Source organism: Anastrepha ludens, chromosome 2 (assembly GCF_028408465.1).
Source record: "Anastrepha ludens isolate Willacy chromosome 2, idAnaLude1.1, whole genome shotgun sequence".
Taxonomy (NCBI): domain Eukaryota; kingdom Metazoa; phylum Arthropoda; class Insecta; order Diptera; family Tephritidae; genus Anastrepha; species Anastrepha ludens.
Genome location: NC_071498.1, coordinates 120708896 through 120732631, shown reverse-complemented (window position 1 = coordinate 120732631; position 23736 = coordinate 120708896). Strand labels below are relative to the sequence as shown.

The following is a 23736-nucleotide window of genomic DNA, read 5'->3' as shown; positions in this document are numbered from 1 at the left end:
CACGTCGATATTTATCAAGCCAGTTTGCCAGACTCAGGATTGGACATACTAAACTCACACACCAACATCTCCCCACAGGAGGTACCCAACAACAATGTCCATTTTGTGATAATAACGCATTAACTGACCATCTTTTAAACGATTGTCGCACCAGAGAAAGTTTAGGGAAAAAAACTTCGGATCCACCAAACCTTCTGCTCTACTATCTACAGTTTCTACCACCACTATAACTGCTTTAAATAATTTTTTGAAAGTTTGTAACTTAACTACTATGATTTAATATGATTTCCTAATAATAACACAGACTGTTCTATCTAACTATCAAGTTGTAGGCCCTGGTAGCTAGTACTCGCTCTTGTATTAGTTTTAGTATTACATATATGTTAATTATATTTTCCTACATTACTATATTTCAATTAAACTTTTTACATACATATATACAATACATACATATGTATATCGCCATATTGGACAATGACAACGGCCACCTTACATGTAACGGTAATATTTAAAGAATTAATTACTGATATCTACTATAAATGAAGGAAATTTGCCCATATTTGGTGCAAGTAATAATATGAGCTTTACGACGACATAGACCGAGCCCAGTGAATAAAGATCTAGCGGCTACGCTGGCTGGGTCATGTCGTCCGAATGGATATAAATGCTCCGGCTCTGAAAGTATTCGATGCGGTACCAGCTGGTCGTAGCAGAGTAAGGGAAAGGCCTCCTCTACCTTCGAAAGATCAGGTGGAGAAGGACTTGGCTTCACTTGGTGCGTCCAATAGCCGAGAAAGAAGCGACTGGTGCATTTTGTTGAATTCGTCCAAAATCGCGTAAGCGGTTATCGCACCAATTAGAAGATTGAACCTATAGAAATAAATGCGGGGCAATAAAATTTTGAAAATGGGCGGGCCACATGTCTTAATGACCTAATAACATTCGCCAAAAATTGGTGAGGTATTGCTCCCCACCTCATTTAAAGCCGAGATAATTATTATTGAGATCGGATAATAATGAAATCCCGTCTGTTCGTCAGATTTTACGACCTGTAACTCTCATTGTCTATGAGTTTGTTTGATTCTAAAACTTAATAGCGAGCCCAAATCAAGTTTTACTAAAGTGTAGCCGGGTATATGAGTGCAGCTCGGGCCTACCGAATTTAGCATTCATTACTTCTTTTATATTGAATTAGTATTAAGTTTATGCAGAGGTGAGAATCGAATTGAATATTGAAATGTTTTAATCGAAATAAATATAAAATGCACAGATTTTTATTTGAAGTATATTTTTAGACTATGGGATAAATTTTGCTTGGCTCATTCGGAGGTGCCATATAAAAATTACTATTGTTTGGAATTTTGGGTTTCCAACTCTTAAGTATTTAATACAAACATTAAATTTGGCCAAAACTAATACTTTTCGACTTTTTCCCAAAACTAAAAATATTCATGAAAGGAAAGAGATTTGCCACGATAGATAATATAAAGATCGCATTGTTTGAAAAGTTCAAGGCGAAAATTGTTCCGTTTATTTTAAAAAGAGCTCGGTACAAATTATGTGACGTCACTCTTATAAATTCTCTATTATTAATTCATATGAATTCTTGTTCACTCCACTCGGGAGCATAGGACCTCGGCAAGACTTTTCCATCGTACACATTTCTGGGCTGTAGTTTTTGTGCCGTCCCATGTGATGTCAGGCTCTGCTGGTTTGTGCAACATCAACCTTCGCCAAGTGATCGTTGGCGACCCCAACCTCTGCTCCTCTGCGGGTTCCATTCCAGTGCCATTCTAGTGATGCTATCCAACGCCACTATCTGCGTTTGATTTGCCATAGGATGTGCCCCTCATTGTTTTTCTCCACAGCTCATCGTTGCTGATGGTGTTCGACCAGAATAATCTACAGATGATGCGGAGGCATTTGTTCACGAAGGTTGTAGCTTCTGTGTGATGGTGTTGAAGACCACCTATATTTCACTTCCGTATAACAAGACAGACTTCACACATGAGCTGAATATTCGCAGTTTAGTGCAACGGGCGATTTTCGAACTTGCCCATACTGTATGCATTCGCCCAAACGCCGCCCTTGGTTTGCTTAGCCTGCAGTTGACATCTTCATCTGCTCCGTCGTCTGTCGTGATAGTGCAGCCGAGATTCGCACTATCCATGCAATGATAAATTATATTCTCTTAACGCTGCCCGCGTGAATGCTTATAGATGAAGTTTGTATTCTAAAGGTGTCTGATATTTAAAGTTGCAGTTGTTTCTGGTTTATTGAAATATTGAAGTAAACTTAACTTTGAGATGGATCTATATTGTTCAGGCTATCATGACAACCGAATTGGAGACTTATGTTTGCAAAAAATTATTGTTTCATTGGTTGAGCGGCAATATGCTCAGTGATGATAAAAATCACTCCGCACACTGACGAATATTGTTCATAAAAGTGAAGTGTTTTGAAATTTCCGTAATTTCGGTCAATATATGTTCTAATCTTGATATATCTGGAGGTATAAATATAAGTTTGGCCAGCAGTAGTCCGTTAGTACTTACCGTCATGGCTTTCGATACGTTACGATTGTTTACATTTGTGGTTTTCTGTGCTCTTAGCGCTTCTGCGAATACCACAGTCGACTGGTGGGAGTCGGCCACACTCTATCAAATCTATCCTCGATCGTTTATGGACAGTGACGGTGATGGTATAGGTGACTTGAATGGCATTACATCTCGTTTGGAATTTCTCAAGGAAATAGGTGTGACTGCTGCATGGCTATCGCCTATCTACGAATCACCGATGGCAGATATGGGTTATGATGTAGCTAATTTCACGAACATTGACCCGCTCTTTGGGACAATGGAGGATTTTGATGCAATGATTGCAAAGGCGCATAAATTGGGTTTAAAGATGATATTGGATTTTGTTCCAAATCACTCAAGTGATGAGTGTGAGTGGTTCCAGAAGTCGGTACGTCGTGAAGAAGGTTACGAAGATTTCTATGTATGGCATGATGGCAAAATCGATCCAGAAACGGGCGAGCGTAGTGAGCCAAGTAATTGGGTGAGTTACTACTATAGAGTAGTTATCGTTTGCTATTTTTCCTTTTATCAAACTTTACTCTTTATGTCTTCTTACAGGGATCAGCCTTTGGTGGTTCTGCATGGACTTGGGTTGGAGAACGCCAACAGTATTACTTACATCAGTTTTTAGCCAAACAACCTGATTTTAATCTCAGAAATCCAGCAGTGCGCGAACATCTAATCGAAGTTTTGGACTTTTGGCTTGGTCGTGGAGTGGATGCTTTCCGCATTGATGCAGTACCATTTTACATTGAATTTCGTTATGAAAATGGTTCTTATCCAGATTCGTCGTCCGGCGGATCAATCGTTTATATGCAGAATCAACCAGAAACTCTCGAATTATTATACGAATGGCGCGAGTTTTTAGACGAATACCAACAAAAACATGGCGGCGACACATTGTGAGGCACATATAATCAATCGATTAATAGTTTTGTCTGAATTAATCAATTGTATTTCTCCATAGACCACAAATTGCCGAAGCTTATACCACCACCGAGATTTTGAGCACCTATGTCAGCAATGGCACTCATATTGGAAGTCAACTGCCAATGAATTTTAACTTTATTGAATTAAGAGAAAGTTCCACTGCAGCGACTGTGGAAGAATTCACCAAAGACTGGATGGATATAATGTGGACGAATCATAAGGTGGCCAATTGGGTAGTAGGAAATCATGACAACAGTCGTCCAGCCACACGCATAGGAACAACTAGGACAGATTTGATGACGATGATAGTGCATGCATTGCCCGGCACATCTGTTACTTATTACGTAGTTGCTAACAATCACTTAAGGAAATTCTTGTCACAAGTGGCCATTTTTATTTCTAATTTAGGGAGATGAGATCGGCATGACTGATGGAGACATCGACTGCACAATAAGTTGTGAGTTCCGGGACCCAGAGCGTACTCCAATGCAATGGGACACTTCAAAGAATGCTGGCTTTAGCACTGGAAACTCCACTTGGCTACCCGTCAATCCTAACTACTCATATCTCAATGTACAGACTCAGCGAGGCGTGGCACGTAGCACCTTGAACATATACAAGGGAATGACCAGTTTGAAAAAAACGGAAGCATTCAAGGCGTTCAAAGAAGATGGTGGATTTTCGTATGGAGCATTGAAGGAGCAGGTCTTTCAAGTTGTGAGGTTAGTTGAAGTGGAGATGTTTAAATTTCACAACTGATTGAAATAACGTTTTCAGAACTGCTGTTGGTCGTGAGGAGTACCGTTTACTAGCTAACTTCGGTAGCCAGATAGAATATTTAGATGGCTTGGCGAATAAGACTATGGAGTACGTGCTACTCACTTCCTATTCACCTCACAAATATGGGTAAGTGTTGCGAGCGTTGGGATTTTTGAAAAGTTTTAAAATGTTGTATTGTTTTTACATTTCAGCGACAAGGTCGATTTAAGTCAACGAATTTATTTGATGCCATATGAAGCGGTAATTCTGCGGTGGACTGCGTAAAGTACATTTGTATGTATGAGTATCGGCAGTTCAAGCTGATTGTCCAAACTTATTTTCTACAGTATTTTAGTGGTACAGGCTAGAGTAATATCGAGTATATCATTATAGTGCAATAAAATTTCCTCAGAGATTGTTTCATATATACATATAGATGCATATGCATAATGTTACTTAAATAAGAAGAATATATTGTAGTTGCATCAGTTTTACATTCATACATAAGCATTTGAATTCGTTTGGTTGATTGACACTTAGATTTACCTTATTTACATACATATGTTAAAATTGTAATCATTTTTGAACAATTTTGTCTTTGAAATCAATAAAAGCTAATTTCACACAAGAAAATTATGGTGAATAGGAAACACTTCATATCGTTTACCCTGTATATCGGAGGTTTGAAAAAACTTTTTCTTCAGTTTGGTGTTTCACCGAGATTTGAACCTACGTTCGCTCTCCATATATATGTACATATACATATGTACATATATATATAACTAACATAAACCACAATTTGAAGGTTTAATTCTTCTTCTTCTTAATTGGCGCTATAACCGCTTACGCGATTTTGGCCGAGTTTAGCAAAGTGCGCCAGTCGTTTCTTTCTCGTGCTAACCGGCGCCAGTTGGACACACCAAGTGAAGCCAAGTCCTTCTCCACCTGATCTTTCCAACGCAGAGGAGGCCTTCCTCTTCCACTGCTACCACCAGCTGGTACCGCATCGAATACTTTCAAAGCCGGAGCATTTGTATCCATTCGGACGACATGACCCAGCCAACGTAGCCGCTGGATCTTTATTCGCTGCGCTATGTCTATGTCGTCGTAAAGCTCATACAGCTCATCGTTCCATCGTCTGCGATATTCGCCATTGCCAACGTGCAAAGGTCCAAAAATCTTACGCAGAATCTTTCTCTCGAGCACTCCAAGCGTCGCTTCATCGGATGTTGTCATCGTCCAAGCTTCTGCGCCATACGTTAGGACGGGCATGATGAGAGTCTTGTAGAGTGTTAGTTTTGTTCGTCGAGAGAGGACTTTACTGCTCAGTTGCCTACTTAGTCCAAAGTAGCACTTGTTGGCAAGAGAGATTCTACGTTGGATTTCAAGGCCGACATTGTTATCGGTGTTAATGCTGGTTCCTAAATAGACGAAGTCTTTTACAACCTCGAAATTATAACTGTCTACAGTGACGTGGGTGCCGATACGCGAGTGCGCCGAAGGTTTAATTATTATAACTTTATTCACTAACATAAACCACAATTGAAAAGTTCATAATTTTATTCACTATGGTGTTCTAACACGTTCGAAATAAGAAACAAGAGTGAGTGAGGAAGAACTTAAAAGCTAAGAACTTACTCTAAAGTAGTAATTGAAATTATATTATATACAGTTAGAGAAAATAACAATGTTTTAGGGAATTGTTGTAGAGACATAATGTCACTTATATATATTAATTGACACTTTGTCTATGATGCGACAATATTGGCAATAGCATAGCGAACTTGCACATAACGATTATATATATATAACGACATGAAGAGGAAAGGCGACGAGTGGTAAAGGCGAGCAACGACGTCTTTGTTCGTATACGCAAATAGTATACGACGCCCAGTGCTGTGGCATAAAGAAAAACGAATGCATTTTGTAATGTTGCCGTATTAAAAGTATGCTGCCATAAGGAAATACTGGCATGAAATCTTACTGCGGACTTTTATTTTAAATGAACTTTTTTAATTTTTCCCGCTAATTTAAAATTTTTTCTGTCCTTCTTGAAAATTCCCTACATTTACAAAATTGAAAAAAATCTGTCCTTTTCCCTACACCCACATTTTTCGAAAAAAATCCCTACATGTAGGGAATTTTCCCTACATTTACCATCACTGAATGGACCTCGTTTGAAGTGACTCAGTCGGTCTATTCAAATTATACCATAAAAAAAAATAGAAGCGCAAAAAATTTAAATAGATTAGAGCTAAAATCTGCAAGTGAAAGAGCACGAAAAATATCTGACCGCGCCGAACGTATTTTGTTGTGAAAAGTAGCCACAAAACCACGGATTTCGACAATAAAATTTACTAGTGAGCTTAGAGATGACTGTGGAGTAGTGGTTTCTCATGAAACAGTCCGCCAAGTTCCACAAACCTCAATTATACTTCACGAGTTGCTCGAAAGAAGCCTTTGCTAGAACGTACCAAGCTCAGCCAGCTTCTGGGATGTTTGAATATTCTGCGACGACACTAAATCCTGTTGTATAACAACGATGAATCCAATAGAGTGTGCAGGCAGCATTAAAAGCACTGAAAGGGCGGAGTATTATGCCCACAGTGAAATATGGCAAACTTTCAGTCATGGCGAGGTGATGCATATTCAGCTTGGGAATAGGTGATTTGGTGTTTATAGAAGATAATATGGATGTCTGATATGCCATTTGAGAAATTCAAAATAAATAAATAATTGGCGTTTACACAATTTTGGGGTTTGGCCCAGCTCCTCCTCCTATTTGTGGTGTGCGGCTTGATGTTGTTCCACAAATAGAGACAAATAGGGCACCAAAATGTGGCTTCTTTTTTGACAAGAAATCTTAGTTTAAATTCTAACAGGATAGCGATTCAAAATATAAAAAAACAAGAATGTTAGTTTAGAGAAATGGCTCAAGAAACCCCAGGATTATAACTTAAATCTATTAAATGCAAATCCAAAAAGTCTTTTTTAACAGCTGTGTTTGAAGTGTTGTTGAAGTGTTGTTTTTGCTTTTTAATGTTTGTTTATCTTTAAACGGAATAACTGTATATTCTACTATTGGCTTCTAAATTTTTTATATTAGTCAAACAAAACCAAAGATTGAAAGCAAACCACGGAAAAATACTTTTTTTCTTAAGTAATTGGTTCGAATTTTGCTAGATTAGTAGATATCAAAATACTTCATTGACGAACTGTGTTTATATAATAATTCAAAACTTACATATTTTATTTATATGTATGTATATTTCTTCATTATATTAATAGGACTATGAATAAGTTCGTGCGGTTTTTTTTCGAAATTTGAAACTTTATTGACGTAAAATGGTTACAAATTTAATATTCAAAATATTGTCCATCGCTTACTACTACTTTTTCCCATCTTTCTGGCAATTCACGGATTCCCTTTGTGAAAAATTCGGTCGGTTTTGCCGCAATCCACGAATCGATCCATTTTTTGACTTCATCGTAATTACGGAAGTGCTGGTCAGCCAGGCCATGTTGCATCGATCGGAAGAGATAGTAATCGGATGGCGCAAGGTCTGGACTATACAGCGGGTGGGGTAGGACATCCCATTTGAGCGTTTCTAAGTATGTTTTGACCACTTGTGCAACATGTGGCCGAGCATTGTCATGTTGCAAAATAACTTTGTCGTGTCTATCGGCGTATTGCGGCCGTTTTTCTCGCAGTGCTCGGCTCAAACGCATCAATTGTCGTCGGTAGACATCCCCCGTAATCGTTTCATTCGGTTTCAGTAGCTCATAATACACAACACCCAGCTGGTCCCACCAGATACACAGCATAACCTTCAGGCCATGAATATTCTGCGCCGACGTCGATGTTGAAGCATGGCCAGGGTATCCATACGTTGCCCGACGTTTTGGATTGTCGTAATGGACCCACTTTTCATCGCCAGTCACAATTCGATGCAAAAAACCCTTTCTTTTGTGCCGTTGAAGCAGTTGTTCGCATGCCATAAAACGGCGTTCAACGTCTCTTGGCTTCAATTCATACGGCACCCAATGGCCTACCTTTCGGATCATTCCCATGGCTTTTAAACGTTTGGAAATGGTTGATTGATCAACTCCCAAAGTTTTTGCAACCTCTTCTTGCGTTTGAGCCGGATCTTGATCGAGCAATTCCTCCAATTCGGTATCCATGAACTTTGGCGGCGCACCCTCGCGTTCTTCGTCTTCCAAGCCAAAATCACCACTTTTAAAGCGTGCAAACCACTTCTGGCACGTTCGCTCAGATAGAGCATGCTCACCATAAACTTCCACCAAGATACGATGACTTTCGGCTGCTTTTTTCTTCATATTAAAATAATGAAGAAGAATTCCCCGCAAAAACACATTATTTGGCACGAAATTCGACATTTTCAAGTGTGGTAAAAATATTGTTGTTTACGCTTCAAATAAAAAACTTATACTGACGTTTGTGCCTTACGACAGTAGCTCTCCAATGAATGTTTGGAAATGTGGATCGATGGAATAATAATCAAGTTACGCCATCTGTTGTAAAACCGCACGAACTTATTCATAGTCCTATTAATTGTTGGAAATATTATGTATTTTTCAAATGTGAGTTCAGTGAGCTATTATTGTTAAGGCTAAGGCTCGTCGGAGCCTATTACGATTACTCGCAAAAACATATCTTTTTTGTAAACACATTTCCAGAAATTTTTTAAAATACTCCCCTGAATTTTAGAAAAATTGTCTGCTGATGCATCAAGAAATCATTCTCTTTTCTGTTTTGCCTCCAAAATTTGGTAAAATTGAGCGAAATATTCTTTAAATATGTACATATGTATGGTTCGGCAAAATACCGCTATGATTTGCATGTCTTGTATTGAATAGACGAACGCGCTACCAATAAATTACCGAGGAAGAGACTGGGCAGTCGATGAACGAGTTGCGAATTTTTCGGATAAGAAACACGACAATGATGGTCATTTTGTGAATAATTTTAGTGCAGATGAATTAGTATTGATGTAATTGAAATTGTGAAACGGAACTTTTGATGGAAATCAATGAGTTGGATGACAAGTGGTGCCTACCACTGAGAATATTTGCCCCGGGTCAGTTGTTGGATTTATTTTCGTAATACCTTTAGTACGAATCTCATATTGAAATGATTGGACCGTAGTTGTAGTCGCAAATTGTATATTTCATTAATATTAAAGTAGAAAGAGAAAGAAAATAGACACTCTAAAACCAGGTTTTAACTAAAATTATATAGCACTCAGGTCCGCTTAGATAAATAAATTTATAGTTTTCATTGATATTGTATTTGTCTACAATTATTTGAATGCTTCAGAGGAGCGTAAAGTGCAATTGCTTATAGCTCCCATTTTCTAACCGAAAATATTACTTTTCGCGCCTCTTTTTCAAAAAATATCATCGCCCCCGCAAACTTTTCGTTTTCGCCGCACTCACTTTCTAACGTGCACTCTTAACGTATTCTTGATCTCAAGCGCAGCTGCAATAGCGGCTAAAATTGGCTACTCATCACACATAAAGCAGTAAAGCAGTAACTGTCCCACTGCCATCCCGCTCCAATACTACTTTCAGCCGGGGAGCCAAAGCTCTCATTGAGATTTCCAAGGAGGAAGCTATTGACAGCTCCTTCCAAAGAAGATTCCAGATATCAGGTAGTCATTAGCTTCCAAAAACAGAGGATGCTGCAATACTTTGCCAACCTTTTAAACCACTTCCAGTATCCGGAACTCCGATTCGTGTAACAATCCATAATTGTGCCCTCGGCTATTCTATACTATACTTATGTATATGTATTTGAATAGTATTGTCATCTCTATGTGCCTGGGTCAAGAATAATAAATTTTATTACTGTTATCAGCGTCGATAATACTCGTAAGAAAACCCATTTTTCAAGTAGGTGTTTTTGATACCCAAGGCTCGGCAGATTCTAATTTCTCTAATCTCTACAAAAGAAATTATTGTTTGACATTAAAAACAAAAACAATTAATAAAATTTATTTTTAGGCGTATTATCGATAAAGTGAAGCAAATATTTACCCTGTGTGGCATTTTATCTGATTAGCAAACTTAAGTTTGTACTTCAGAGCTGCAAAAAAAATCTAATCAATAAGGTGAGTATTTACCACCAGGAGTTCATAACAATTTGATTAAATTTTCGCTTATCTTAAATTTGATCACACACTCGTGCGAAATATAAATATGTAGGTAGATTTTTGCCTTTCCAATAGTGATTTACACCTTCTGTTTTTCGAGTGTTGCTTGGACTTGGGCCTTAAGATAAAGGCATGAAACAATTTCTCTAGAGTTTCGAAAGTATACGAATTCGGCATTTTTTTATTGATAGGAAATGTGAAATAATCAATTAATGCGTCAAATTGACGTTTGTGTTTTCATCAAAAATTTAAATCCTTAGAAGCTTTATTCCATACCAGAGTTGTTCTCGTATGGCCCACGATTATCCTTTTTCAATAATATTTTTTTGTGTTTAATCTTAATTCGCTGTTTTCAACGAAAAGCGAGATTTTTGAACATTTTTGCTTACAACTCTGCACTTTTTTGGTATGATGATAGTTTTATAACTGTACGTAGGTCTTGCCAGCAGCCCCCATCTCATTTTACAGGGGTCAACTTACTTAAGACTAGCACGAAACACTGTCAAATATATTTAAAATTATTTACTACTATGCAAGTAATTCAGGTGACAGTAATTCTAAGTTAAGAGATTGAAAAAATACTAAAAAAAGATTTAAATCTTAGTTGGTTAGGATTTTCAAAACCCCAACGTCCATGCCACCACCCTACTCTATTTTCTCTTTTTTTCCCCAGTTTTTCCGCAATGGTTTCACAAGGGACGCATTTTATTTAGCATCCAAATGAGCCCTCTATAAAGCTCAACCTAACCTAGATGCTACAACGATATATTCTCTTATCTGTCTAGAAATGTAGATACTGTCCTTTGACTTCAAAAATCGACTTCAAGTCTTTCTCCACTTGGACTTTTCCAAATGCGGATACTTACATATCTCACCTCATTACCTGATCATGAATACAGTATCCATCGAGCTCTAAAGGCACCCAACAGAAAAAAGAGTACTAAGTATTTTTCAATATTGTTCAAGCGTATGTATGACAATGACTGGCAGTCAAAGATTGCGAGATCGAAACAGTTTTCAATGTTCAAATAAAAAAGTCCTGAATCATATTCACTAAAAAATCAAAAATATAAAATTGATTACATTTTTGCCCTCTGTCGCCCCTCTAATCGAGATCCCATCTATGCTCTTGTAATGGTTTGCTCAAACTCTAAACTTGGTTTTACATACATAAATCAATTATTTTAATAATTTAAGATTTTATATATCTGTAGAAAGAGGAATGTGCGCTTTTTATGAGAGATACAGATATTTACACCTCTTTTGAAAGAAATTTAATATTAATTTTTTTTTTTTTACGACTTTTTTGATTTCACAAACTATATTATTTCTTAGAAATTAATTATAAAGAGCTTCTAAAGCTAAGTAAAAGTAGCTACCTCATAAATCAGTATTATAATTAAAACTAATAATTACTCCTTACGAGGTTTCAGTCTTAGACGATTGTGCTCAATACAACAGCTTCCTTAGGCAGCATCACAATTGAGTCGGCGTAAATCTTGTCGCTAAAAAGTTGTATTCGATTAGTAAGAAGCCCATAATATAAATGTATTGTATAATAATAGCGCCTTACCCCTTGCGTCTAACACTTTTGTCTGTGACTAGTATATATTCTAATTCGACTGTAAGATCGCCAAAAGCGGCATTCAAATTGATCGATTCCAAATCGTCGTTCAGATTCAGGTGAACAACATATGTGCGCTCACCGGATAGGAAGCTAAAATATGATTTAAATATGTAAGAATAGGCAAATGTTTGATACCCATGATTACTCAATGGGCAATAAAATACTTACCGCTTAATGCCTATTACATTTTCGCTAATCGCCTTTACTTCGGCCTCTCCATCGCTCATTGTCTTCGTAGCGCGCAAGTTCTGCAATTGCTTGTAGACATTCAGATGACTATTGGCAATGCCACGCTGACGCTTCACATTCACCAATTTATAATCCTCGGCTAATGGCAACCAGGTGGTATTGCTATCAGTAAAACCGGCCTTGTGTCCATCATTCCATTGGAAGGGTGTACGCGCTGGGTCTCGACTGAAGCTTTCAAATTCTTCAATATTCGATTGGCAAGCTCGCGGATCAACCGTTTCCTCCCAAGAAATCGAAATATCCGTCATGCTAATCTCTTCACCTTGATAAGTGACACAAACTCCGGGCAAAGTCTTTAGTAAAATATTGATCAGGTGCATACGATCGACGCCTAGGCGTGTACCAATTCGACTCTCGTCATGATTTCCCAACTAAGTAAGATTATGAATTAAAACGTGTAGGTAGAAGAAAACTGATTTCTTATTTGTGTTACATACCACCCAATTTGCTACGCTCCCAGCGGGCATATTGTCCAACCAGTTGTGTATCTGCTGCTCGTAGTCGTAAGCGTTGGCATTTTTGTTCACATTGCTGAGTAACACGAAATTGAAAGGTATTTGTGCACCGTCATTGGAGCCATTTCCATAATACTGCATCAGCACGTCAAGTGGTGAATAGGCTTCTGTCATGAGAATATGTTCGTCTCCACCAAGCTCCTCATCCAATTCCTTCAATGCCTGGCGGAATTCATACACCACATCAAGTGTTTCCGGCTGGTCTCTTATGTAGATATGTTGAAGGTAATCGTAGTCTGCTGGGTCAGCCACCGATGGGTTACTTGGTTCGTCAGGCCAATTTCCCTCAGCATCGGCCGCTACTTCGTAGATATGTGGTACAGAGTCAACGCGAAAACCAGCAACACCTTTGCGTACCCAGTAACGCAGCATATCCTGTTCGATTCATTGGAATTAATATTAGGCGCATATTTTAATCCACGATCTCTACAAACCTTCATAGCTTCGCGCACTTTTGGATTGTCGTAGTTGAGATCCGGTTGTTTGGCGTGGAACTAATGTAAGTAGTAGGCCTGGCGTTCATCGTTCCATGTCCACATTGAGCCGCGGAAGACACTTATCCAGTTCGTTGGTGGTAGTCGTGTACCATTTTCGGAAGTTTTGCCTGGATGCCAAATGTAAAAGTCTTTATATTCTGGATCGCTCTTCGCAGACTTGATAAACCACTCGCATTCATCACTCGAGTGGTTGGGCACAAAGTCTAAAATAATTTTCACTCCCAACTTCTTAGCCTTTGCTAGAAGTTGCTCGAAATCTTCTAGTGTACCGAATATTGGATCGATTTCAGTAAAATTCGCCACATCATAGCCAAAATCAGCCATGGGCGAGGTGAAGATGGGCGATAGCCAAGTCGCGGTGATGCCAATCTCTTTTAAATAGGATAGCTGTTCAGTAATGCCTACAATTAAAGAATTCTTTAGCACCTATTGCAACTTGTAGTTATTTCGTACATATATTTACCATTCAAATCACCAACGCCATCTCCATCGCTGTCCTTGAAGGAGCGTGGATATATTTGATAGAAGGATGCGCTTTCCCACCATGACTTTGCTGCTGATTCACTTACGGCTGCAATGAACAGCGTGAAGATGGGTAAAAACTTAAGAAACTTCCACATGATTTCGTTGAATACTTTTCTTGACTTAACTCTGCCACACGCTGCGATACAATGGTGATTTTATACTATGGATCGACTTAATACGAGTATAATCGGCGATCGATAGGAGGTCGTATAAAAATACGAGAAAACCCCTTTAATTTATTGACCTATTTAGTGATTAGAATTAATGACAGCGATTAGTCAAGTGTTAAGAAATTATTGAAGTTCATTTGCAAATAGTCATTTTAGGCAAATTGCACTGGATTTCCTACGTTTATTAGACCAACCTCGATTGGCCGCAATGAGGGGTAAAACACTTATATGATAATTGTAAAATCCCTAAAAATTTGCGAGCGGCGGAAGGTATGTGGAGCCGAACCGCAATACAAGGCAAATCACGGGGGCTGACAATACTAAGTCGTCCAGTCAGTGGGAGGTAAGTCCCTAGCTGAAGTCAGCCAGAATTCTAGGTGGAGAACTTTTTGATATTAATCCCATTTGTAGTAGGAAATTAATCCAGCCAGAAGAAAATGCGTAGTTTCAGTGAAGCACCTTAAGGTCGGATATTTGTGTGAATTTTATGCCAAGAGATTGTTATGCTGGGATATTCGAGACTCGATCTACTCGGAATGCTCTCTACAGGTAAAGACACAAAATGGCAGTGAGCGAGAGAGATACCAGAATTAGCCAATCAGCTAGGCAATATGACTGTTTGGTTAATCAGAGTTATAACAGGGAGTTGGTGAGCTACAGTCAGCAGACGAATTGTTCGATTGAATAAATTTTCCGTTTAGTTTTCATATTCTTAAGTTGCAAATATTTTATAATAAATACTTTTTGCTGTAAGGTGAATGTTTAAATAACTATAGAATCGTGGATGTTTGCGTACTACATTAATATGAGATGTTTAACCTTTATTGAATTTGTTGAGTACAAATAAAATTAAATTTTTTGATTTACAGAAAAATTGAATGAAAAAGTTGTGTAACGTTCTCCATGCAGTCCCACATATTTTGATTTGATGTTCACCACTCATGGTGAATATGTTATATGGGCCAGCTTTCCTTTGTGTAGGGAATGTATAAAGCGATATCTTGCATGTAGTACAAAACAGAAACTGTTACTTTTCGGCAAAGTCTACAAAATATTTACTTATCTTATGATTCTAATGTTGAACTCAAATTTTACTGCAATAAAATATTTCAACCTCCATACCAGACTTCTGAAAATGGATATACCACCTCTCAAAACTACTCCAAATAATCAAAGGTCGAATCGCACTGATGACAAGTTATGGTAGTGATAACATCTGTTGTAGGTATTGTAGCGTGTTTTGCAAGTCGTTTATGACTTTATAATTTTTTACATTTTTCTTTTGAGACCAATCAAATGTGGCTATCTCGTTAATGATAATTATCATAAACACGTCGAGTATTGACTTTTATAGCCTTTATAGCTTAGCTTCCATTTGTCGTCATTTCACCTTGAATTGCTGACGCGAAGACAAGGAACGCGATTGAGTGTAGTTTTCTTGCAGTGAAGCGTGAACGGTAATAGTTAAAAGTTCGAATAGTTAAGTTTTTGAAATAAATTAAATTTGCCATTATTCTGCAATTTAAAAAAGACAAATATTTGAATATATTTCGGAAACACGCTTTTTACAGTGAAATTCATGACATCTGAAGGCTCCACTGGTGCTTCAAATAGGTCCTAAATTCAACTCCCAAGTTTCAAGTGAGACGCAGTGACCCCTGAAAAAAGTTGAAACACCCATTTGGGGGCCAATAGAAAGCTTTATTCTACATGCATTAAAAATCTCCCATTACTGCTTTTACAAAATTAAATGAGTGCTCAAATGGTTTGAAAATAAAATGTATATCCCTTTAAAAATAATAAGAAGTTCAAAAGTAAAACAAATAGAAAAATAATTTAAGTGAAGTGAATTTGGTGCTTTCAGTGGCTCGTTAAAAGCTCGCGACTATTTTTGGTGAATAAATTATGGCAAATCATCAAGAAAATAAAAACTGATAAGGCTATTAATAAGTTTCCTGAAGTGCGTATATACACGTAGTAATCATTTAATCATTAGCCCTGCAGTAGACGCATAGCCAAATGTGACACGATTAGTCGCGCGATGGTACATTGTATTTAATACCCAATTAAAAAATTTCTTCCTTTGTAAGAATTCTAAATAATTACCTAGTATATTTTGTTAATTTAGTTTCCTAAGCTTTAATTTTATTAATTACTTCTATATAAATACTCTTAGTTCTATGTAGTCTTTAAGAAACTTTGCATTTCTTGACTTACTAAAATAAATAATCCTCCTCTGTAAGTTATAAGAATTCTTATCTTTTTCTTTTACTCATTACAATTGAAGCTAGTTAATTATAAGTTTAATTTTATTTTGATTAATTAATTTAGCATTAATCTGTTTTCATAGTCTGTAAGAACTACTGTTTTTTAGACAATTAATTGAATTAAATAAATAAATAAAAAGAATAATGGATTTTCCACCGAAATTATAAAATTTGTTACTTTTTTAAATTTGACAAATTCTGTAAATAATTTTTCTATTTTTAGTCCAAATTTCAAGCAGCTAAAATGCAGCAATCTTCCATTTCCTCTGTGAATGCCCTGCCCTATGGAAGGACAGAATGTTAACCCTGGACCAACCGCTGTTCGAGAGTCTCGAACAACTGTCTGGCTTAGATGCCAACAACCGAATAAGGTTCTTAAACTGTACAGACTGGATATAGTCATGCTGTAAATAACCGTGAAACAAGGTGGTAACGAGGATGTGGCAACAAAATGGTGCGGAAGCGCTAGTTGGATTCTGGAAGAGTCACCACTTTAACCAACCAACTAACCAACTTCAAATTTATTGAAATCTGTGTTTTTTCTCTTAAACAATAAGCAATTTTAATAATATCTTAATCTAAAAAAACGACCATCTTGAGGTGATGTCGACACAAACCTATTACCTACGCACCACATAACGTGTGAACATTTTTTTTAATCTTTTTTTCTATTTTTTTGTCTAGTGGCTTAAAAGGTTCTGTTATCATCGGAGGGCAACGCGAGGTTTAAAATTTGGTTCTCCACGGTCGCTCCGACGATATTTTTTATAGAAAAAGAAGAAAAGCGTGTTAATGTCTAGTTATTACCATCTTTTATTAATATTTAGATGTAGAATGTACATATATGTATGATACAATATATAATAACACGGAATATTCATGTATGTATTAATATGATACAATATACATATGTATGATGACACGGAATTATCATTACCTTTTCCCGGCTGACATGTCCTGTAAAATTAAATTTTAAAATTAAGACGAAAATAACCTCGCCGAACAGCGTTTAACACAGTAAACGTTTTAACTGTTCGGCGGGGAAATGCCGATGTTAACGACCTTAACGTTGCAGCGACTGGAACCGGTTTCTTTGTAAGGCCTACCTCTTGTGAGTCGTGGAATAGAGTTGTTGTGCTGAAAAATATCTCTGCCAAGATTGTTGGGATGCATTGATAGCCTGTAGGTAAGCATATTTTTTGCTATATCTTTTTAATTCTTAACAAATGTGAACTAACTAAGCGCCTCTATTCAAGTGAACCAACATATGAAGCGCAGTATTACAGCTGCTGAATGCCTTCAGGCAGAAGTATTGGCAATGGGGAAGCTTGTAGGCTACTAATCGCAGACCTCTCTCTTAACGACAATATCGCCATTCTCTCAGATAGCCAAGCTACAATCCGAGCACTCGATTCGGCTATAACAACGTCTAAACTAGGGGAACAAAGCAGGAATAGTCCAACTTGTTATGGTTACCATCTTGAGCGAAAACACAGGACATCGGAACTTTGAAGAGAACAAAAAAGCAGACGAACTGGCAAGATAGGAATCTATCATCAATAACACAGGCCGACAAAATTTAACCAACACTCAGGCCCAGAAACCAGACTATAGATTTCCGAAGGTTTATGATGCGCTGAATCCAAATCTGGCCTCAGAATTGCTCTATTAGTTTGAGTTTTCGAGATATCCTAACCTAAAAGTGCAAAAAACACAATTTTTGCCCATATTTGAGGTTATGTAGCCTTGCAGATGTTTTCTTTCACCAAAATTAAAGGATGGCATCTTTAAATACAATCCTTCTTTTTTCAAATGGCGTTTTGTTTGCTCAAATATCATGTTTTTTCGCAGAGATATCGCATTTTGAAATTTTCATGTTTCGAAATTTTCCTACACCTGAAAATCGATTAAGATAACATAGACATGATATATTCGATTACTAATTTTCTTGAATTGAGTCTTATTTTTCTTAAAATTTTGTCTCACACCATAAGTGTGCTGACTCACCACATCCCTACACTATCTAACCTTTGGGTACCGAGTCACACACAGCCCTAACCCCTAGAAACCACCCCTATCATACCGCGAGCAGGCTAACCCACATAACCGCAAGCAGGCTTTCCCACAAACTCCAAATTTACATACTATTAATCCATATATTTCAGGCCCTCAAACCCAAGAAAATTAGTAAGCGACTATATCATGTCTATGTTATCTTAATCGATTTTCAGGTGTAGGAAAATTTCGAAACATGAAAATTTCAAAATGCGATATCTCTGCGAAAAAAAATGATATTTGAGCAAACAAAACGCCATTTGAAAAAAGAAGGATTGTATTTAAAGATGCCATCCTTTAATTTTGGTGAAAGAAAACATCTGCAAGGCTACATAACCTCAAATATGGGCAAAAATTGTGTTTTTTGCACTTTTAGGTTAGGATATCTCGAAAACTCAAACTAATAGAGCAATTCTGAGGCCAGATTTGGATTCAGCGCATCATAAACCTTCGGAAATCTATAGTCTGGTTTCTGGGTCTGAATGTTGGTTAAATTTTGTCGGCCTAGTTCCATTAAACACGAAAGATACGATTATCGTAAAAACTCAAACTAATAAATTAATTTTAGTTATCAATCCGAATTTTGCATGGACAGAGAAGCAGATATTAGTTTAAATTATTTCGGATACTTGTCCTTGTAGACTAGTGTAATATTCTTGCAAATGGCAACATTGATAAGTATGAAACTGAAGACTCACGGCAGTGATAACTGGCTTCTGATCTATAGGAGAGGGATATCCATTTTATCCCTTGCAATATATTTTGTCATAGTTGTAGTCTACCAGAGAAAACGTAAACTATCTTCCACTTGCTCTGTGAATGGCCTACCCTATGAAAGGCGAGGTTGTTAACCCTTGGTAAAACACTTTTCGAAAACCGCGAAGAGCCGGTTGGTAGAACGTAAATAACCTGATAAGGTTTCTCAGTCGCACATACTGTATATAGTCGTGAGGGAATAATCCGTATAACGAGCTGGTATAGAGGCTGTGGCAAAAAATGGCGCAGTTTCAAGCCAGCTCCGAACCACGAATGGTTTTTTGTGTCGAGCTTTTTCATGGCAGAAATACATTCAGTGGCTTGTCCTTGTCCGCTGTGGGGCAACCGCTATTAGGAATACAACTTTTTCTATCATTTCATGTTTAATGCCCGAGGGTTTGAACCTGGGTACTTCCGGCACACACCAGCATGGTAGTCGCGCTCCACCACATTCGGCTATGGCAGACGCGTAGTTTTATAGCCACTTACATTTTAGTATAACAATAAGCAAGTTCCAAGTGACTGATTTAGGGATTGCGAGGCTGGTAGACTTTGCAATAAAAAACATTTTCAGTTCATTTGGGAACGCTCAAAAGTCTGCTTATTTTTATTACTCCTGAAAAAGTTTCGGCATCTCAGAAACTAGAAAACTTTTCTATTTGTTCCATTATGATAGGGATTTTATTTGTTTTCATTAAAAAAATTGTATTGTTGTTTATTATTAATTTCTCTTTTTAGAGCATTGAGAGGACCTTATACAAATTCCGCGCCGCTTCCCCCGGAAAAAAATTCTGGGTACGCCCCTGCAGTTCAGTAGCCTTTTGCTATTTGTTTACATTCAAAAATATTGAAAAAACAATTTGTTTTTGTGAGAGCTGTAAATTCAGTAGCAACCCCTTGTGTTGATGGACATGTAAGACACGTTGCTTATCATATCTGTAGATATGTATGTATGTATGTACGTATGCGCACTTATCACTTAAAGATCGTTACAAAGCATATGTCCAAACATTACGGGGGAAATAAATGTCTAGATGCTTCGCAGATAAGGTCAGCCTCGCAAACTAAATCGTCTACGACAGCCGCCTTACCTTGTTGATATGAATACTTGTACGAGGTTCGTTTAAAAAGTCCGTGCAAAACTAAAAACTAGTTAATTGTTTGGGGTAAACCATTTTCTTTTTCTTTTAGGCTTACACACTTTGTGCAATGCTGTTGTAGTTTCCTGATCCCTTCCGAAAAATAGGATTTATGATATTTGCAAAATGCCCCCCGCGCGCGTGCTTACAGTGGTCGGTTCTTGTGGTGAAATTTTCTATGACACTTAGGCGCAATTGGGGTTCTGCAGCCGCGAAATTTCGCGCACACGGAGTGGGTTCTAAAAGATGCGCCCAAGTTGCTTGATATAAATTCTTCTTCGATGCTTTCCCTTACATCAGCGAAATGTATAACCGAAAATATTCACAATTTTGCAAAATGTACATAGTTTTCGTGTTTTTTAGCGGCTGCTGTAGCCGAATAAGTTGGTGTTTGACAACCATTCGGCAGTTCTTTCTAATAGCGGTCGCTCCTGTGCAAGCAATGGCAAATATTCGGCGTGCATTTCTGCCATGAAGAAGCTCTTCATAAAAAACCATGGAACCATCTGTGGAAAATCATCAATACGCACACCATAAATAGAAGGAGGACGCACACCAACTCCAAATTCTTTCGAAGTCATTAGTTTTCTCAATAAATTTTAGATTTTCTGTCTGCTCCGCCTTTTCACCATAGTCGCATTAAAGAATGGATAGAATTTTCTCCCTTCTTAACTTTATTTTGTAACGATTGAGGCATACAACATTCTTTACCACACAAAAATGTCGAAGAACTTTTTTGAGGCTCAACGTCAACTTGAAATTGCCGCCTAGTATCACCCGATCGAAAGTATAAAACGTGTGACATGGCTCCATAAAGAGATCTACATTCAGAACTTTCTACTTCACCCAATATATTTCTATCTACGTTCATACAAATGTATATTTTAGTGAATTTTTCTAAGGAAAAATACCTGAAGTAGGTTTGCTTTTACACAAAAATCCATGACTAATTTACTTATTGGAGATTATAATCACTTCAGACACTAGCACTCCGAGGGGGAATGTTGTTGTGCTTGGCCGTCACGAGTCTTTGTAGATCTCAGATATTCAGCTGCATGATCTTTAGCTGGCCTATTCGAACAATAAATGTTCTTATCTTGGTATTTTTGGAAGTATAAATATTAGTTTGGTCAATAGCTGTCCGTCAGTACTTACCGAGATGGCGTGCGACATATTACACTTACTTACAATTGTGCTTTTCTGTGCTTTTAGCGCTTCTGCGAACACCACCGTCGACTGGTGGGAGTCCGCCACACTCTATCAGATCTATCCTCGATCGTTTATGGACAGTGACGGTGATGGTATAGGTGACTTGAATGGCATTACCTCTCGTTTGCAATTTCTCAAGGAAATAGGTGTGACAGCTACCTGGCTTTCACCAATCTTCGAGTCACCGATGGCAGATATGGGCTATGATGTAGCTAATTTCACGAACATTGACCCACTCTTTGGGTCAATGGAGGATTTTGATGCTATGGTAGCAAAGGCGCATAAATTGGGTTTAAAAATTCTACTGGATTTTGTGCCCAATCACTCGAGCGATGAGTGCGAGTGGTTCCAGAAGTCAATACGTCGCGAAGATGGTTACGATGATTTCTATGTATGGGATGATGGTAAAATCGATCCAGAAACGGGCGAGCGTACGCCGCCAAGTAATTGGGTGAGTAATCAGAGTAGCTATTAATTGTTAGTTTAATTTCTACAAACTCATCATTCTTTATTTTCTTCTTACAGATATCTATTTTTGGTGGTTCTATGTGGACCTGGAATGAAGAACGCCAACAGTACTATTTACACCAGTTTTTAGCCAAACAACCTGATTTTAATTACACCAACCCAATGGTACGAGCACATTTGATCGAGGTTTTGGAATTTTGGCTTGATCGTGGAGTGGATGGTTTTCGCATTGATGCAGTACCATATTTCATAGAGAAACGGTTTGAAAATGGTACATATCCAGATGAGCCTATTATTATTGGAAATAGACCTGACCGAATTTATACAAAGGATCAACCAGAAACTCTCGAAATATTATATCAATGGCGCAAAGTTTTAGATGAATATCAGCGAGTACATGGCGGTGACACCAGGTGAGGCACATCTAATGAGAAGATAATCAATGTAGTAAAAGTTTTGTAAAGTAAATTAATCAACTACAATATATTTCTAAATAGGCCACAAATTGCCGAGGCTTATTCCCCCATTAATGTTTTGAGCGATTGTATCAACAATGGCACTTATTTTGGTACTCAACTGCCAATGAATTTTAACTTTGTTCGATTAAGAGGAAGTACCACTGCAGAGGATGTTGAAAAATTCGCCAAAGAATGGATGGATACCATATGGACGAAACATAAAATGGCTAACTGGGTAGTAGGAAATCATGACAACAGTCGTCCAGCCACACGCATTGGAGCAACTAGGACAGATCTGATGACGATGATAGTGCATGCATTGCCCGGCACATCTGTTACTTATTACGTAAGTGCTAACTATCACTTAAGGAAATCCTTGTCACGAGGGGCCATTTTTATTTCTAATTTAGGGAGATGAGATCGGCATGACTGATGGAGACATCGACTGCACAAAAAGAGTTTGTGACTTCCGGGACCCAGAGCGTACTCCAATGCAGTGGGACACTTCAAAGAATGCTGGCTTTAGCACTGGAAACTCCACTTGGCTACCTGTCAATCCTAACTACTCATATCTCAATGTACAGACTCAGCGAGGCGTGGCACGTAGCACCTTGAACATATACAAGCGAATGACCAGTTTGAAACAAACGGAAGCATTCAAGGCGTTCAAAGAAGATGGTGGATTTTCGTATGGAGCATTGAAGGAGCAGGTCTTTCAAGTTGTGAGGTTAGTTGAAGTGCAGATGTTTAAATTTCACAACTGATTGAAATAACGTTTTCAGAACTGCTGTTGGTCGTGAGGAGTACCGTTTACTAGCTAACTTCGGTAGCCAGATAGAATATTTAGATGGCTTGGCGAATAAGACTATGGAGTACGTGCTACTCACTTCCTATTCACCTCACAAATATGGGTAAGTGTTGCGAGCGTTGGGATTTTTGAAAAGTTTTAAAATGTTGTATTGTTTTTACATTTCAGCGACAAGGTCGATTTAAGTCAACGAATTTATTTGATGCCATATGAAGCGGTAATGCTGCGGTGGGTTGCATGAATGTGAATCGGAAGTTTCAGTTGACTGTTAAAATGAATTTTCGTATGTGATTTTAGTATAGTATAACCAGCATTTATTAGAATAATTTAAATTATTTTTTGTTCAATAAAATCATTTTTCAATGTGTTAAGAATATGTAAAAGCTGGAAGTTTTTGTTTAGAACTATTTTATTTTGAAAGCTTTCACAGGTCCTGTTAAGGGTTTAAGGTTTATTTTCGCATCACCCACAATTTGGGCCCACCCTAACTTTATTTTCGCATCACCCACAATTTGGGCTCACCCTATTCCTTTCACTTCTCTATCGCTCACA

The 23736-nt window shown here is 37.8% G+C and overlaps 2 protein-coding genes and 1 pseudogene across 2 annotated transcripts; 2 read left to right on the top strand and 1 right to left on the bottom strand.

The window, feature by feature from the left end:
• Positions 1-2559: 2559 nt before the first annotated feature.
• On the top strand, positions 2560-4642 carry LOC128854724 (maltase A2-like). Its single transcript, XM_054089039.1, has 6 exons — positions 2560-3060; positions 3138-3481; positions 3547-3853; positions 3918-4231; positions 4287-4415; positions 4481-4642. The coding sequence occupies exons 1-6, from the start codon at positions 2560-2562 to the stop codon at positions 4551-4553; spliced, it is 1668 nt and encodes a 555-aa protein (XP_053945014.1). The 3' UTR covers positions 4554-4642.
• A 7212-nt stretch (positions 4643-11854) lies between these two features.
• On the bottom strand, positions 11855-13949 carry LOC128859265 (maltase A3-like; annotated as a pseudogene).
• Positions 13950-21363: 7414 nt separating this feature from the next.
• LOC128859257 (maltase A2-like) lies at positions 21364-23527 on the top strand. The gene is made up of 6 exons (XM_054096117.1): positions 21364-21901; positions 21976-22331; positions 22416-22722; positions 22787-23103; positions 23159-23287; positions 23353-23527. The coding sequence occupies exons 1-6, from the start codon at positions 21401-21403 to the stop codon at positions 23423-23425; spliced, it is 1683 nt and encodes a 560-aa protein (XP_053952092.1). The 5' UTR covers positions 21364-21400; the 3' UTR covers positions 23426-23527.
• The last annotated feature ends 209 nt before the right edge of the window (positions 23528-23736 follow it).